Consider the following 17,928-nt stretch of genomic DNA (forward strand, 5'->3'; position numbering starts at 1 on the left):
AACTTAGGAAGCAATGTTCCATACATTTTTGGAAACAAAATCCAAAAATCAATCTCATGAGGACACGGTTTGTGTTTTCTTTCCTTGAAAGGCAAGTTTGTGTCTCCAAGTAGAAATCTGCGCACAGTCATTTTACAAGACTGCTGCTCACCCAGATTTGATAAAAAAGGTACACAAACTGAGACTCACAAATATCTTGGTTTTCTTACATTCGTACCTGAGGAAAGTTCCCTCACAAGGGGATTCAGGTGTGATCCAAAATTTCTCAACAAAGTGTTGGATTGAAAATCTACTGGTACATTGCAGATTTCACCCTTAGCTCATACTAAAAGACATTGGCATTTCATTACATCTGACAATAGGGATGTACATCCAAAATTTCAGGCCATATACTTCCCCTATTGGTTTGCAGTGGGAAATATTAAAATTGGACCTCAAATTGGACCTTGACCTTCAAGTCAGCCCTACCTGTGTGATATCACAAAGCTTCTGCAATCCACTCGTATTGAGGAAGATTCCTTGCTCTGATGAGAAACACACAAAACATTTGTTACAAATAGGACTTTGCATTGAAAGAGCTTGTGTGATGCAGGATGGCATACTAAACACAAACGTAACGGGTCCCACATTCCCTGCTCAAAACAATATTGAAATAGAAGAATGTAGGAGAGCAATACTGACGTCCAGTTAAGTATCCAATGATTGCCTCCAGAGCTTCAAACATGTGCGCCTTGCTTTTGTATGTCAGGTGGGCTCTCTGGAGCAGCTCATAGATGAAGCTGAGACACACAGGGGACACGGACACAAAGACAGCTTTTTTTGAAAATCTTCTCACCTGGAGTGTCATTATGCTGTAGAATAGGCTTTGTTTATAGTCACACTTGGAAACTCACTTTCTTTTTTATATTCCTGCCTTCTGGCTTATGGGAGACTGCATGATATAACAAGACCAACATTATTCAAGTCTGAGAACTCAAGTAAGCAAGCTGGTAAATATGAGGGGAGATGCCCAGTGGGTGGTCAATGAGCAAAGTTTGTGATAATAGCTGAGGGTCAGAATGAAATTCCACTGCTACATTCACACAAAGGAATTTCCAGGTTTCTTGGAACAGCTACACAAACTGTGTGGGAATATGCCTTGAGCATGAATATGAAATGCTGGCTCCCTCAGATCACATACAAATGGTATCTTAGACTCAACTGAAAAGTGTTTGCTTGACTGATTATATATCGAGTTCAAATATGTAAAGAATAAAGCAGAAGAAATTGTCAAGCACTTCATGACTTGATTTACATATTTAAGAGGGAGCAAGACAAACTTACCTAATCCCTAGCCTTCTCCAGAAGTCACTGATTTCCTCCTTATTGAGCTTACCTAATACTAAATATCTAATAATTGATATCATTTTAATTTGTGAATACATTTGTATGTAATACATACAAACACATAGGCATACATCCAAAAGTCAAATATCTACAAATTTACATCATTGTTCATATTAAAAGGGTGAAAATAAACAAAGAAATAAGTATTGTTATTTACTCAAGTAAATTTATGACTGTAGTGTAGGTTGAACATCAAAAACACGGTGAGAACACGCAGTGGTGACGGAAGGTGACAGTTCACCTGGCTTCACCTTCAGTTGCTTAACATCCATCCATCCATTTTCTACCACTTATCCCATTAAGTATTGCGGGGGGGCTGGAGCCTATCTCAGAGGCTTTCGGGCGAGAGGCGGGGTTCATCCTGGACGGGTCGCCAGTCCATCGCAGGGCCAGCACTTATAGACAGACAACCATTCACACTCACATTCACACCATCTATGCAAATATTTGTGCTTCACATAAAGATTGAGATTTAATGCCTCACTTGCACATTCAAACATAACTTACACAAATAAACTTAAAATTCTACATATAGAATGAAATGTGTCATACAATCTGTCATCAATTCCCCACCTCCAAAATGTTCATATCCATGGGTCAGAGCCTCTGTGGAGGGCCACAGATTGAACAGTCATGGTTGGCTTGTACAAATTCAGATGTTTGCTTCATAAGTGTCCTACTCTTTCTTCTGTGTATTCAAAATTTTAAAATGAGGTCCCAGTTCTGCACTAACCTTTCTGTCCATTCGAATGGACATTTTTCATCACCACTGTCACAAGTGCTTGTTCTTGGAGGAAATGTGGAGTCTCATTAAAATAAATGAATTTAGATTTTTGTTCTAGATCTTCTCTATTTAGAAAATGTCATGAGATGACTTTGGTTATGCTTTGGTCCAACGTAAGTAAAAGTTGGCTCGGCAATCTAAGAGCAATGTGATTTTATGTGATGAGGTGTGTAGAACAGAGAAGTCACTGTCTCTTGACTCTCTACCTGCTAACTTTCACTTACATTCCAGGTTTTGTGATGCCTTTGTCACTTGGAACCTCATAGGAATCAATAGCAGCTTCCAGATCCAGAAGCATCTCTGTAAGAGTGCAGATAAAACCAACAGATTGACTAATGATCCAAGTTACCGCTGACTGGTCTCCTCTATTGAAAGAATTAATACTTACGTTTGACCTTAGCAATGGTCTCTATATTTATTTTCAAACCTGAAAGACCAAAAAAATGATAAGCAGGAATGAAAGTAATAAACTGTAAGGACACATTTGCTCTCTACATTCCCAAAAAAACTTTAACCTCATGTGTCAGTCAAATGTACGTGAGACCAAGAGCTCGTCAGACCTGAGCGGAGGCCTTCTACATTGAAGTCGGAAGAGAGAGAGTCCTCAGCACCGGCCTCTTTAGCCTTCTCTAATAGCAGTTTGTCCACAGCGCTGATGGCTGAAGCGAGGTCATAAGGCGTAAGGTCAAAGGATGTCACCTCCTCACACGTCTTCTCCTGCACACAAGACACCCAGATGGGGTTGAACACACTTGTGCAAACAATTTCCCAAGAAAAACTCTCTGTGATCCCTCATTGTAAGATCCTAAATTGATAAAAATGGTAAATGAACAAATATATGTGTTCTAATAAGTGCTTTACTGATCCTAGTCAATCTAAAACTGTCAAAATGTATATTACAAATCATAGTTGTACACTGATGGTTCATGGATGGTACAATAATCCATTAAGGGGGTCTTACCACGTTGTGAGCCTCATCGAAGATGACTACAGCTCCATTCAGCTCAATATTGTGTGCTCTGCGGCTCTGTAGAACCGAAACAAACTGAAGAACATCACCATTTATTTGAATAAGAGGGCTACCAATCCTACTGTAAGATCTCGACACGTTAATTCAAGTAAAAAAAACAAACAACCAAATCGACACTGTGTGTGCCTGATGTGGTTTTGGCAGGAAAGACCAACAGAATTACCCAGTTAACGTCAGTTTAAAAAATGAGAAAAAACTTTTCAAGACTGTATGATCAACTAAATATTTTTCATCTGACAGGTGGCACTGTTTTACTACTACTTCACAATGAAGTACAATCTCACTGAAACACATAAGACATTATCTTCTACACTGTGTTATACTTGTATTATAATTTTAATCTTCTGTAAATGTTTCCCCTGTACCTTTCCTCTACTCCCTTCCTTTAACACCTTATTAAAAATTTAAAAGGGTCATTGGACACGTTATTTTATTGCAATTTCAAATACATTATTTGGGAATTAGGATTATTCCGAGTTTTCTCAAAGTTTGCATCTTCAGGTATCTATAAGACATTGGATCGATGACAAGAACAGAAAATGATAGTTTGCAATCATAATGTTGCACAGAATATGGTTTGCTGACATTTTTATAAGATGATTTTCTCCCTTCTTTAATCCCCTGGGTACTGAATTATACTATTGGTGGTACTAAAGCACTCCGTGCTTTGTCACTCACAGCAGTCCGCAATGTGGGTGTTAACGTACCTTTGTATCCAGCAGGTAGTTATATGGCGTGAAAATTACATCCGCCTGCTGTTTCAAGGAACGGGAGAGGTAGTACGGGCAGGCCCTGCAGAATGAAAATGGACATTTTATAATTTCAGTATCCAAAACCTTTTCTTAGGGTGCTTTTAGAACTCAGCAGTTAGAGTGGTTAAGGTTTGATTGTAGTGAGGACACACTCCAACCCTTGTCCGAACCAACTACGAGCAGAAAACAAACAAGTTTCATATGTAGCCAATGGCCTAAGCCACACATATTCTTGTAATTCTAAATGTTTTTTGAAACCATTCACTTTTTTCCTTCAAAATTAACTGTCAAACAAATAAAAAGTTCAACTAAAATGGAGAGGACTGCTTCGGACCACAGGTGAAATCCCCCGTTTGCTCGATATCTGGGCCAAAGACGTGATATTTTCCTGTGCTAAATTCAACTCAAGCTTGTGAGCTATGAAACTGAAGTGGACAACATTAGAATATAGTGATGTGAGCACCCGTGCTTTCATCATATTAGAGTATTAGTACAAGACAGATTAGAGATATTAGTACAAGCTTGATGTACCAAGATGCTTTTAATCATCCCAGTGCTGTAAAATCTGGTCCTGAGCAGCATACGGCAGGGAAGACAGGGATATGTGATGGGGACTAACACGTCAACTCTACCATGACTGCTTCAGTCAACCACCCGGCTGTAACCCATAGTTGAAAACCATATGCAATGATTCATACATGAATGAGAGCGAGAAGGCAGGGTCTGGTAGATTCCCTTTGTCCTTACAGGGTAAAGATGACTAAATCAAGGAAGTCTCTGATTTATAGGTGTGGTGAAAAAAAAAATCGATTATTAATTAATCGCTATTGTGTTATGGACGAGTATGACTCCATGATTACATTTTCAAAAATTGATTCTTTTTTTTTTTGCATTGTTTTATTTTGAAAAAAAAATCATATCCTGCGGTCACCGAAAGTGGAATGTGACACGCCTGCAGCGGCGGCCAGAGCGAGGCAGCGAGTGAGTGGTAAAACGAGCGATGAAGAACCGGCAGCGATTAGCAACCAACCACTTCATCAAGCTCCATCTGGGCTCAAAGCGAGCGTGACTCACACGCTCTGTCGACATTGTCGGACTAAATTGAAGTACTGCGGCAATACCAACAACTTGAGGGCTCACGTCTCCCGCTTTCACCCGGAGGAGGCTGCGTGGGTTAAAGACGACCATGTGAAGCCCATCATTCTGCCGAATCAACATACTCTCGACCAGATGACAAAACTACCCCAGAGCTTGGAGCGAGCTAAAAAAAAAAAAAAAAAAAAATCACTACGTCAATATCTTACTTCATTGCAAAAGATTTGAGACCATACAGTGTTGTCTGTGTAGGTTCTCATTCATCCAGGTCATCGTAGATCACTTACGTCCAGTTGACCAGATTTTACTTCGCTTCGAACCATACAGTGTTGTGGAATACAAAGGCTTCCACTACGTGGCTACAATATTGAGCCATGGTATGGGGTACCATCCCGGAGCTTTTTTTTAGGGCCTGAGCCAGAAGGTACTTCTGGCGAAGACCCTATTATGTTTGCTCGGCAGAGCAACACATTAGCAGCACTAAAAACACTAAAAACACACACTAAACAGTGTCCCAGGCCCCCCCAACACCCATGAGGCAACTGGGCCAGACGACCCGGAGCCAGTTTTCACATACACACCCATTCAAAACCTGGTATTATACTGTTCTTGCTCTCAATGAGTGCGCGCTATATGCGCATAATGCGCATAATGCGCATAACGCGCATAATCTAATTTGACCCCCTGAACATGCATGAAATTCGCTGAATTTCGGCACAATCGTTCGGTATGTCTCAACATTCACTAATCAAAAACAAAAACGCCACAAAAGTCTATAGCGCCACCTAGGGAGCCACACAAAAAAAAGATAATTTTTTTTAATTTCGCGCGCTATAACTCCTCACACAAAACTCCCACAGACATGGGACCAACACCGTTGGACTCGTCTCATCAAGCCGAACAATTCTTACACTCTGACCCCTCACCTATCTCCAACAGAATGTCCACAAATTGGACAAAACTGTCAAAATCAGGACTTTTTTTACTCCCCGAACAAAATCTATCTCCTCCTAAACCGTAAATGCCAGGGCTTCCAAACTTTCACACATTACTCTCCCAACTGTGCTCTTCAAAAATCTTTAAAGGCTAATATACTACGCGCTCGGTTTGGATTTTATAAGCCCTCAAAGTGGGGGAGACACGTTTCACGCTTACAATGGAAGTCAATGGGGAGGCCGTGTCCTCTCATGATACATACTCTCGAACAAATGCTTCTCACGTCTATACCATACATCGCACAGCTTTTAAAAACATATCACTGTATTCCTGACAAAAATCCCTACAAAAATATGGTATTTTGTGTTACTTTCCACCAACGTAGGCCGAGTTATTCAGCTTTTACACACTACATTTCTCTTAATCCTCCACTCTCTCCACTCTAGCACAGATCAAAGAAAGTGCAGCGGGGGAGGGGTTCTTAATGGGCCAGCTGGCAGCTCTGCTCTCAGCTCTGACAGAGATGGCAGAGATTTGTTTACTGTAGTCATGGAAACCACAATTGGCACTTCTCTGCCCTCATGTACATACTCTCATACAAACACTTGTCGCTTCTAAATTAAAACACTCACACCTTCAGAAAACACACCATTGAATTCCTGAGAAAAAACTCTACGAACTGATGTCTTTACATTACACTTTTGACCAACATATGCAGAGTTATGACTGTGTTTGTCAGTAAAACTGCCAAATCCTCCTCTGCTCTCCACTCTGACAGAGATGGCAGAGAGCGAGCAGAGAAGGGAGGGGCTCTTAAAGGGCCGGCTCTCAGCTCTGCACTCACACTGTGCAGCGCACTGAGGCTCGTATCTTCTAAACTACAAGGCCTAGGGATTTGCCGATTACACCGTTGGATTCGGGCCGGTGTCAAGGACGCGGCCGTAGGCCGCGTGGGGGCTCAGGCCCTAACAACGCTGCTTGCAGCTTTAATTATTTTTATTTTTTTTAAAACACACAAGTCGATTCCAAGTCTTGACGATGATACAAAGATTCTAGCGCAAGAGTCGCTCAAGTCTGGTCCCAGGGTGCAATGACACGTGATTCTTGGACATCCAGAGCCACCATCTCATATGAGACTGTTGCACCTCATCGTGTCAACAGTGAGTGGAAGCATACTTCAAATAACTGTGAAAAATTATTGGAAAATCAATAATCGGCAATCCAGAATCCTTAATAATCGAAAATCTGTTGGTAACTGAATTGGGACCATAATAATCTGAATCAAATCAGGAAATCAGACAGATTAACCACCCCTACTGATTTACTATTAAATTCACTAGACTTGCAAAGAAGGGGAATATAAACATAATCAAACTTCTTACCTATGTTTGGTGCCATATTTGACAAGATCTTCCACATCCAGAATAGAATTCACCAGGTCTCTGTCGGTACTCTTCTCTGAAGAAGACAACATGCAAGATCATCCATCCATCCGTTTTCTACCACTTATCCTGTTGGGGGGGGGGGGGGGGGGGGGGGCTGGAGCCTATCTTAGCAGCCTTCAGGGGAGAGGCAGGGTTCACCCTGGACAGGTCTCCAGTCCATCACAGGGCCAACACATAGAGACAAACAACCATTCACACTCACAGTCACACCTACGGTCAATTTAGAGTATCAATCAGCCTCGTCCCCTCTTGATGTCTTTGGACTGTGGGAGGAAGCTGGAGTAGCCTTGTTTTATTTGAAACATATTTTCATTTAAATCAAAGTCCCTTCAGCTCCCAGATTTTGGGACACATGGCTACATGGATATTCAATAAAGTGATTTCTAATTTGATGTTTTCTTTCTAGATGCCACTGATGTCTAAAAAGATTTCTTCAAGTGTCAAATCTTCACCTTCAACATTATTGTAGAACGCACACGTCCTGGTGGAGACCTTTCCTCTGCACATATGGACCTGGAAAATGCCAAAGATGTTAAATGAACAGCACTACAGGTTTGTTTGATTGTTCATGTATCAGCTGATGTCTGCCTTTCACAGAAACATACCAGTCATGTTTAGCCTCCATTGTTTTGCTCACAATTGTGCTCCCAAGTAATCAGGGGTATAACTTTACAATAAAAAGGAGATACACAATATTGAAAGTCAATATTCATCAAGATCTTTATAAAGAAAATATATGATATTTACATACTGAAAAACACATGTAAACACCGTTTCCAAAATATCTGGAAAGATGAGCCTATAAATTTATATTTACAAAATTGTTTGCTCATCCTAAATAACCAATTATGAGCTAAGCTAAAGAGAATTAAGGAAAACATGAGGAAAAACATCCTACTGATCCCAATACATTTAAAAAAATGATGGATATCTGCCCATCCTATCCTGCATTCCGAGACTTAAATTCAGTCTTGCATCAGCTCAGAGACAACCTGATCATTGCCTTGCAGTTCAGGACTAAAATTGTTCAACATGTGCCTTTTACAGTCCTCTCAACCAGAGTCATCACATGATCAAAGCTGGTCACTTTTGCATATTTCGCCTGCTGGGGAATGATGGTGAGGTTATATAGAAATTACACGGGACAATGAAGTCTGTTTGACGGTTGGTCATTTGAGCCAACAGCAACGATATTTTTCATACGTTACAGGCATTTCATTCTTGTTATTTTCCATAAGTCGATACGGAATTTCATTTGGTGTCCTCTGTTTTAATTTTCATAGGCCTCATCCCTGCACTTTGTCTGCAAGTCAAGAGCTGAACTGACCCCCAGGCCTTGACCTGGGTCTGGGAGTAAACCTGTGGTGTCTTCCATAAATGCTTTATAATCATAAAATTGTTGTTAGATCACTTATCGATAGTAAAGCACTTATGGCGCCAGCGTTGTCTAGATAGCATAGCTGTGTTTAGACTGTTTGCGAGGTCACATTTGTGCCGTTGCTCCAATGAGGTGCTACTGGTAGTGTCTGACTGTTGACGAGGGGTGGAACTCAAATGTTCTGGGCGAGTTGACTCAACTTCATCTCACCGCGAACCTTGGACTTCTGTATCAGATAGAGCCAGATCCAGCCTGTTTCTTGTGTCCAACAAATTTTTTCTTCTCATAAAATTCCTCTACAATAGTCGGGAAAGGATGTTGAAAAAAAACAACTAAATAAATAATTGGGGTGTATTGGGGTGCGTTCTGGATTCTGCAGTCACTGATGCTATTTTTGGAACTTCCCCTGCAGGCTCTTCATTGAGTGACCAGGTTCTCACCAACTCCCCTGATCTAGATCTGATCTGACCTGATCTTCCCTGACCTGCCAGTACTCTGTCACACACACGGTGTACAGTCAAACAGTAACAGATCAGATTAACATCTGCACACTATCACAATATATGTTCATATCTAAAAAAAAAAAAAAAAAAAGACTGAGTACAAGGATAAACGATGAGGAAGTAGAAAGGAAAGAGAGAGAGAGAGAGAGAGAGAGAGAGAGAGAGAGACAGACAGACAGACAGAAAGACAGGGAGAGAAAGAGAGAGATATTTAATTCCCTCACCTTGATGTGGTTGCTTTCCTGACGCATCACTTCTGGGTGGATGCACAGCTGCTCTCTTGATCCCAACACACACACTTTAGGTCTGACAAAAGAAAAAGTCACTCAAGGGTGGAGAGAATGAGCCATACTTCACCTAAAAACTGTATTTTACTCACAAATAGTTATCTTGAGCTTGATTTGATAATCATTTAGTAAAACAAATTCATAGACATTTAATGAAACAATCCAATTGTTTCAGGGAGTTATCAGGCTTTGTTGATTTGTTTTATTTTGTTACTGGAAATTCAAAACACAAAACTGTACTGTACATTCATGCATATATATGCATGTAAAAATGTGTCTAATCTACCAGACATTTAGCTGTTGGTGGGCTTAAAAGTTCAGTTTGAACCCTGTGCACAATAACACTCAATAATAGTCCCAAAAAAAATAATGAGGACTTGATTTTGTACGCTACACACATAACAGTGATACTGCATGATGTATTTGTTGATTGTATGTGTGGAAACAGGGGCGTTTACCTGTATGAAGTGTTCTTTAGCTCACTGACAACTTGGGCGAGCTGGGAGTGTGTCCTGGATGCATATATAATCTTGGGAACATCTGTGTAGTTGGCTGCAAAACAGTGACATCACACAACAATAATGAGAATCATAAATCATAATAATGATGATTCAATTTCAGAGTTATAGCAGGCAGGAGAATCTAGAGCCACCGTCCCCTGTTCAGCCAGCCTTCAGACATTCAGAGTGTGTTCCCACCTGCTATTAAGGCTGAGCACTTCCAGTCAGATCGCTCAGGACAGATCTTAATATCAGGTGTACAATTGTATGGAGCATGACAAGAGAAAAATGTCCAACAACTCACATCAACTTGAATGAGCCGAGTCACTTCAGATGTGCGTCCATGCCCACATTAGGGATATACTTGTCCAACTCTGATATTTGTCCTTCACGGACTCAATTGAATTGGTTATTGGTGACAATGCTGCCTACGATCATGAAATTTAACTCTGTGGTATTGCATAATGTTGTGCAGACTACGCATCATCTGTAGGCCCCTAGAGCCCCTGCAGCAGGCTGCATTTTGATTGAAGGGCACGAATAGCATGGAGAGATCCAACTGCATGGACAGAGCTAATAACATGGAGAGGCTAATAACATGGAGAGAGCTAATAGCATGGAGAGAGCTAATAGCATGGAGAGAGCTGATAGCATGGAGAGAGCTAATAGTATGGTGAGAGCTGATAGCACGGAGAGAGTTGATAGCACGGAGAGAGCTAATAGCATGGAGAGCGCTGATAGCATGGAGAGCGCTGACAACATGGAGAGCGCTGATAGCATGGAGAGAGCTAATAGCATGGAGAGAGCTAATAATATGGAGAGAGCTAATAGCATGGAGAGAGCTGATAGCATGGAGAGAGCTAATAGTATGGAGAGAGCTAATAGTATGGAGAGATCCAATAGCATGGAGACAGCTAATAACATGGAGAGAGCTAATAGCATGGAGAGAGCTAATAGCATGGAGAGAGCTAATAGCATGGAGAGAGCTAATAGCATGGAGAGAGCTAATAGCATGGAGAGAGCTAATAGTATGGAGAGATCCAATAGCATGGAGACAGCTAATAACATGGAGAGAGCTAATAGCATGGAGAGAGCTAATAGCATGGAGAGAGCTAATAGCATGGAGAGAGCTAATAGCATGGAGAGAGCTAATAGCATGGAGAGAGCTAATAGTATGGAGAGATCCAATAGCATGGACACTGCTAATAGGATGGAGAGAGCTGATAGCATGGAGAGTGAAAAGCATGGAGTCAGTGAAAAACATGGAGGGTGAGAAAATCATGAAGGGAGAGGATAGAATGAATGGAGCTAATAACATGGAGGGAACTAATAGGAAAGCTTCAGCAGCTTTCAAGTAGTTTTTACTTAACAAGTTTGCACTTAATTATTTACTTTTTATATCAATACCAATTCTGTAAATTTATGTCAGTACTTATTTATTACATGTTGTTTCCAGTGTTAGCATGGCAGTCAAGCTTGATAGTACCTTACACATGGAACTAAGATCCAGTCTCTTCAACACACTGAGACATGGCTGGTATCCTAAGCCAAAGTATTGGGCTTGAAAACGTTACTGGTGCAACCCTAATCTAAACAAGTCTGACAGTGTTGTTACACAGCAACGTGTGTTAATTCTTCTCTTCTACTAGCAGCCCCTTCACGGTGTGCAACATACTGTCTTTCATCTTCATGAAAGGTTTACGCCATCACTGGTCTCTCCCGGCCTGAATCTTGTTCCTGACTAAACACTGTATATTCAGTTTGATGTGATCTGAACATACTCGGTGTATCACCATCTGTAGCAGCCGTCCCCCAGGAGGCCAGGGGTGTGCCCGTGGACATCTCCTCCTTGTTCATCCTCTCAGCTATCTTGTGTGCAGAGATGGTGTCCTTGACGTGCTCCCTCCAAGCCAGGGTGGCACACAGCAGGCACAGGGTTTTCCCCGTACCCGTGGGACTCTCCAGAACTCCATTCACATTCTGGAACAAAGAGAAAGACACGGACATGGTATCACAATCTGGAGAGAATTCTGGAAAACTCCTGGCATATTAAAATTCATTCACAGAGGTTTACAGATCTGTGTTATCGTCTGCTTCGTATTAACATTTCATATGACATGTTTCAGCAAATGACCACAGTAGTAACATGAGATTGTTAGGTTTACATAGACTCTTGTTATTCCTGCACGTTCCCTCAGCACATGGCTCTTTAGACAGCAGGGGTTCGTGCGCAGACTACATCTATTAAAAAAAACAAAAACCTTTGTATTTAAGAGTTGAATTGAAATCCAGTCTTAATTCATTTGCAGTTCTGGTTTAAAATGATGGTGCCAATCCACACACCAATCCAGAGTCTATTAAATTGCTTCCACTGAACCTGCTGTAGTGAAACTCAAGTCCATACATACGAACAGTATGGAATGATGAAGCGGGACTTGAGTTAAAATCCACTCCCATGTCAGGCTCTGTACCAAAATGGTAAATGGACTCAATTTATATAGAGCCTTTCTACCTTAGCAGCACTCAAGGCACTTTACAGTGTCATCTCATTCACCCATTCACACACACACTGACACACTGATGGCGAAGGCTGCGATGCAAGGCACCAACCTAGCAATTATGGGTTCGGTATCTTGCCGAAGGACACTTCGACATGGTCACTGGGGGTGAGGATCAAACCAGTGACCCTTCAGTCCTTCAAGGCGGCCACTCTACCTCTGAGCGATGATGCCCATTACGCCCATATCAACACATTGTCACACACACACACACACACACACACACACACACAAACACAGAGTAATGAGAGTGATGACAAGTTTGAACCCCAAGCTGTGGGATGGGACATCTATTTGGTTTAACATGCATTCAGCAGCAGGTGAGGGACAAACACATCATAGGGATGCAGCTTTCCCCTTCATGTATCTGTTTTTTTTTTCTCTGTTTGCCAGAGTTTGCTAGCTCTCTTATCTTTGGCTGAGTGTGTGCAGCCACTGTCAACCCCCATCCTAGTGCATTTGCACTGTGCCAATTAACCGGCGAGGCTGCTGGATTTGTGAGATCCTGACAATTAATCTTGCAAAAGCTTCAAATTATGCACTTCAATTAAATTAAAAAGGCAAATAATTGATATTTGCAGGTAGGTATGTACAGACTTTCAAAAACAGAATGAAAAGCTAATGCTGACCATGAGGGCAGAGTTTCACTCTTTTGAATGCAGTACCACACGACTACAAAATGTACTACCGGTCAGTGGTCTGCTGATGTGTTTCTGAACAGGTGTCTGCATGCTAAACTGGACATTCTCCACCCAGACACATTGGTTGCTGTTCATAGGAAGCAATACGGGCAGAAGCTAAGAAACCAATGAGCAGTAGACAGGTTTTGCTTTCTATATACTGTAGTTGCAGAATATCTCTGGTTGAGGAAATGAGTGGATTCCCAGGGTGATAGTGGAGTAAACAGGACCAGTTGTCTACGGAGTCCAGCCTCACTTACAAGAGGAGTGGGGATCAGCTAAGATGCCCACTCACAAGTGATGGACTTTGGCTGGAAAGAGACCGTTCAGCCAACACCAGTCCAAAAGGACACGTCAACATGCACTGGTGTGGAGCAGAAGTGTCGACATTGGTTCAGGTACCACATCCACCAGTCGGCGGTAGCGTACCAACAATTGTTCACAAAAGTGGACAGACACATTTCATTCAGTGAAGAAAAGTTACTTCTTTTAAGTTTTTTTTTTCTTTTAATCAATGGAGCATCATAAAAAAGCACTTTGTTGAATTTACTTAGAGAAGAGTCATTTTAGGCAGGCTGGGTGAATCAATTACAGCTGCTGGTAACAATATTCCCTTTGTGTGTGTGGGGGGGGGGGTGGTATGTGAAGAATCGAACCTTTCTTTCTGTGTATTTTATGGTTTAAAGTCTAGTGTGTTTACTGTTTTGTATTTTAGAAACTTGATTGTGTAGTCGTGGACACAGTTACCATCCTACGAAAAGGATCCTGGGAAATCGCGTGTTGTTGTGAAACTCGTGTTAAGTGAAGCCGCCACCCGTTTCAATTACTAAAGAATACACAGCTCAGCGCGACGTCAACCATGATCTACTTGACGTAAGAGAATATCAAACGTGTGTTCCTGAAGGACAGCGCAGGTTGGTGGATCACCTCATGGAACCAAAACCACAGCTAGTGTAGTTCAGTTTTCAAGTGTTGGTGACGAAAATGTTGGGTCACCGCAGGCTTCCGCTGGTCACGGTACCGTTTACACGATGACTGTCACTCACCCTCTGAAGACATTCGATCACTCTGCTCATGTACTCCTGCTGACAGTCGTAAGGAGTGAACGGGAAGTCCACAGTCACTCCTCTGAGTGACAGTGAAGGCATCGCGGATCTCCTGGAGCCAGTCCCAGCACTCTCTGCCCCCAACGGTACTCTCCTGTACACTGAAGTGACCGTTCGCGCACCTCTCAATTACGGAACCTGGACGAACAGGTGGCTGCGTGTCGGTGAACAGCATCTGCAGGCAGAAACGTCCTCATCTCTCTGTGCTTGGCGCCAGGAAACCGCTGCGTTTGGTACACATGCGCAGTGCACAGTCACCGTGATGACGTAGTCTCCGGTGCCTCCAAGTACTCACAGAACAATGGAAATATTTCATTGTTGCTATTCTGGCAAGGTTTTATCATTGTAAAATCGTTTAAGCCCATTTTTTCTCATAATATCATCTAATGCCTCATTCACAATTTGAAGAGGAAAAAAAAAGTCGTCCTAGCCTGGTTAATAGAGGTTTCAGGCTTTATTCACCCGGATGGTCTTATTTTGGTCTAAAATCAAATCAGTACATAAAATCTAATTTCAGAATGACTGGTGTTTGTCATCATACCCACGCAGATCAAACTTTTCAGTCTTCTTCTTAGCTACAGTATGTTTACATTCATATATCCTTCATAGCATGATTTATCCCTCACTTGATACTGACAACAATTACTATTAATGGCTGCGAACATTTTCTGAACAATAGTTAGCATAGTTAGCTCTTTGACCTTGACATGTCAACAACAGATTCTTCATCTACTTCTTGCTGTTGCTCATGTCTACTTCTGAGCACAAGTAACATGGACATTTTCTGAGGGGCACACATGTCAATGACAGGATCCATGGAGAACAAGAAAGCCCCTTCACTGTCATCCAGCACTGGTGACTCAACTGATGGGACCATGTAGAACTTTCAGAACTGTATCACACTCAAGAGTCATGACTCACCAAGACTGTCACTGCCACTTGAAAAACTCATTTTCCACACACAACAATGACAAATATACATGTATTCTATTATTATAATCATTGTCATATTCAGGTACAGTGAGGGGACAGTGAAAATCTTATTCCTTTCCAGGGTTGGGGAGAATGATCTTTTTCGGGTCATAGTAGTTCTCTTCTATGAGAGGCAGACCCTCTTTCTCTCTCTGCAGGATCAGACGCTCAGCCTCTCTCCTGGCCCACTGCTGCATCCTGGAAAAAGACCAAAAAAAGGTCACACACACGGTGATAAAGGTTTCATAATGAACTTGTTTGCATCCTGAGGGCTATGAAAACAAGCAGAAAGCTCAGGGCCAGTGACTTAGCACTTGACTCTTAAATGCATGTCTTGTGACCACTTGTAATTGAACTTAATCACTCTCCTTTAGATTAAAAGCATTACTTAGTCCTGCGTGTAAAATTTTAAAACAACATATTCAACCTCTTTTTCTGTTTAGCATGTTGATCGAAATATCCATTCATTTCATGTTGCCATTTTAATTCTATTGAAGGAATTATCATCTTTTTTGGACTATGTCTGGTTTATGAACCTGTTAAGCCGATTGCGGAGACAGACCTGCTTTGTTGACTTTTACAGAGACAGCAAGGCGATAGCAATACTTTTCTGTGATTATTGAATTGGAAATTAAAAGATTCCAGCACACTTTCCCTTTTGTGCCTTTTCTCAATTTTTTTACTCTATTGCACACACTGGGGAATAAGCTACAATCAGTTAAGATGTGGGGTGTTCTGCCCTTGGTGTTAATACTGAGGTGTGTTGTACACATGTATACAGGGATTACCGCCCCCTTTTTTATCACTAGTGTTCATGTAAATTTCAAGCCTCTTCAAGGTGAGAATGTAGGTGTTAAAACCTTATCAACCTAACAAACCTTTTAAGGTCTTGGGCTGTAACTGTTGACCAGTCTCAGCTGCAGGTGAGTGATGAGGCATCCTAAACTAGCTATCTCTGTTTGCAAGAGCTCACATCTCTCTCTCAACACCTTGTGTTTTACAACTACAGAGACATTCAAGTGGCAAACTTAATTCAGCTCCGTGAGGCTATTCTCAGTGGTGGAAAATCAGCAAGTGGCATGGCACAGCTAGCAAGGCGAGTAGCTAGGCATGCTAGCTGAGGTCCATGATGGCTCCACATCAACAACAGCTGCATGCCACCACATCATCCTGAAATCTCAGTGTGATAAATATTAAATGTGACATGTACTCTATTCATTTTGGGAGAAACTGACACCTCACAAGTTTCCTGCTATCAGACACTGCAAATGTTACCATGCCACTCTCCTGCTACCAATGCTGAGTGCCCACAAGGAAAGGTGAAATAAGCAAGACTTTTGATATGATTAGCAGTTTGAGAGAGAGAGAGAGAGAGAGCGAGAGAGAGAGAGAGAGAGAGAGAGAGAGAGAAAAGTGGGTGGTCCAACATACTGAAAAGCTAAAAGTATTCACAACTTGATGATAGTTAAGCTGTTCCAAACAATCAGCATCTTGCCTGTCACAGAAGGTTTGTGCAGCGACACGTTTTATTATCTGCAAAATTTTTCAGGAACAAAGCTTATCTTTACCTTCAGAGGCTGTCAGATAGCAAATGTAATCATGATTTAATAAATGAATCAATTCATATTTATGAGTGGGAGCAGAAGTGATCCCAGACAGGCAAAGATGAAGTGAGGACTCACCCATGGTCTGGTAAGTAGTGGAGGAAGGTACCGCCAATGACCAGAGCCACTGAGATGCCAAAGAAGCAGCCCAACCGCATGTTCCACTCATCAATCACCGGGTCATCAGAGAAGCCATGGTAATTGGGGTTCTGGAGCACACAAGGATGAGAGAGATAGGGTACAGTCCAAAGCCATGCTGTACGGTCATATCATCTTGGATCAAGACAGGACGGGAGGAGTTGACCATTAACCGTTTGTATAAATATTCAGATATTACAGGTGTTGTGTTTATTGACATGCAGTGACGTCACTGGCTGTCACACGGGGCCAGGTTTGGCGTTACCCAGCTTGAGCTTAAGCCTTCCCCAAACCTCTATGACATGCATTTCGTCCGCTAGCTACATATTTCACCGCAGACGAATGTTAACATTCATCTCCAATCATAGACAGAGACTCACCTTGAAAAACTGGTTGACCTCCTGTTGACCGGCAGACCCCTGAGGACCGTGCTTGCCGGTCACAACGGTCGAACCTGTGGCACTGCTTGATTCAGACTGCGAAACCAACCGAGCCTGTACATTTGGGAGGGTTCCGGATAAAGATGGTCTGAGACGTGCTAGTCGGATCAACATTTCGCCTGTTAGTAATGGATACCTCTATTCCGGAAACGGAAATATGAAGTTCTCTTTCTCCTGCTTTTCTGAGTTGACAGAGCTCAATACTGCCGACAAGAGGCGGCGCACGGTAGTGCAAGTCAGTTCTAAATAGGCAAGTTCCATCCATCCATCCATCCATTTTCTTCCGCTTATTCCTGTTGAGGGTCGCGGGGGGGTGAAGCCTATCCCAGCGGCT

At 42.0% G+C, this 17,928-nt stretch overlaps 2 protein-coding genes across 6 annotated transcripts in view; both read right to left on the reverse strand.

The window, feature by feature from the left end:
- rtel1 (regulator of telomere elongation helicase 1) overlaps positions 1-14,673 on the reverse strand; it is a 29,372-nt gene extending 14,699 nt beyond the window's left edge. For 4 of the 5 annotated variants that reach the window (XM_086213902.1, XM_086213901.1, XM_086213900.1 and 1 more), the window contains exons 1-13: positions 14,381-14,673; positions 11,878-12,076; positions 10,055-10,148; positions 9,534-9,615; positions 7,881-7,941; positions 7,366-7,441; positions 3,908-3,992; positions 3,132-3,197; positions 2,731-2,887; positions 2,559-2,597; positions 2,395-2,470; positions 682-779; positions 469-524 (exon numbers count right to left, since the gene is read on the reverse strand). In XM_086213902.1, coding sequence (XP_086070028.1) covers positions 469-524; positions 682-779; positions 2,395-2,470; positions 2,559-2,597; positions 2,731-2,887; positions 3,132-3,197; positions 3,908-3,992; positions 7,366-7,441; positions 7,881-7,941; positions 9,534-9,615; positions 10,055-10,148; positions 11,878-12,076; positions 14,381-14,482 — 1,191 coding nt within the window. In that variant the 5' untranslated portion in view covers positions 14,483-14,673. Of the gene's footprint in view, positions 1-468; positions 525-681; positions 780-2,394; positions 2,471-2,558; positions 2,598-2,730; positions 2,888-3,131; positions 3,198-3,907; positions 3,993-7,365; positions 7,442-7,880; positions 7,942-8,033; positions 8,096-9,533; positions 9,616-10,054; positions 10,149-11,877; positions 12,077-14,380 lie in introns of those variants that run through there. The other variant, XM_086213903.1, reaches the window with a different exon arrangement.
- A 735-nt stretch (positions 14,674-15,408) lies between these two features.
- On the reverse strand, positions 15,409-17,759 carry ndufb11 (NADH:ubiquinone oxidoreductase subunit B11). Its single transcript, XM_086213908.1, has 3 exons — positions 17,535-17,759; positions 17,095-17,225; positions 15,409-15,610 (listed from the first exon to the last, which is right to left on the reverse strand). The coding sequence occupies exons 1-3, from the start codon at positions 17,706-17,708 to the stop codon at positions 15,481-15,483; spliced, it is 435 nt and encodes a 144-aa protein (XP_086070034.1). The 5' UTR covers positions 17,709-17,759; the 3' UTR covers positions 15,409-15,480.
- Positions 17,760-17,928: the final 169 nt, after the last annotated feature.

The sequence above is a fragment of the Aulostomus chinensis genome, chromosome 9, assembly GCF_037954235.1.
Source record: "Aulostomus chinensis isolate RoL2024-O1b breed Wild chromosome 9, RoL_Achi_v1.0, whole genome shotgun sequence".
Classification (NCBI taxonomy): domain Eukaryota; kingdom Metazoa; phylum Chordata; class Actinopteri; order Syngnathiformes; family Aulostomidae; genus Aulostomus; species Aulostomus chinensis.

Excerpts from the sequence above, each read along its gene's own strand:
- ndufb11 (XM_086213908.1), bottom strand. The coding sequence starts at position 17,708 with ATGTTGATCCGACTAGCACGTCTCAGACCATCTTTATCCGGAACCCTC. Across the intron at positions 17,226-17,534 it reads AGGTCAACCAGTTTTTCAAG|AACCCCAATTACCATGGCTT; the intron begins GTGAGTCTCTGT and ends TGTGTGCTCCAG. Across the intron at positions 15,611-17,094 it reads CACTACTTACCAGACCATGG|GATGCAGCAGTGGGCCAGGA; the intron begins GTGAGTCCTCAC and ends GTCTTTTTCCAG.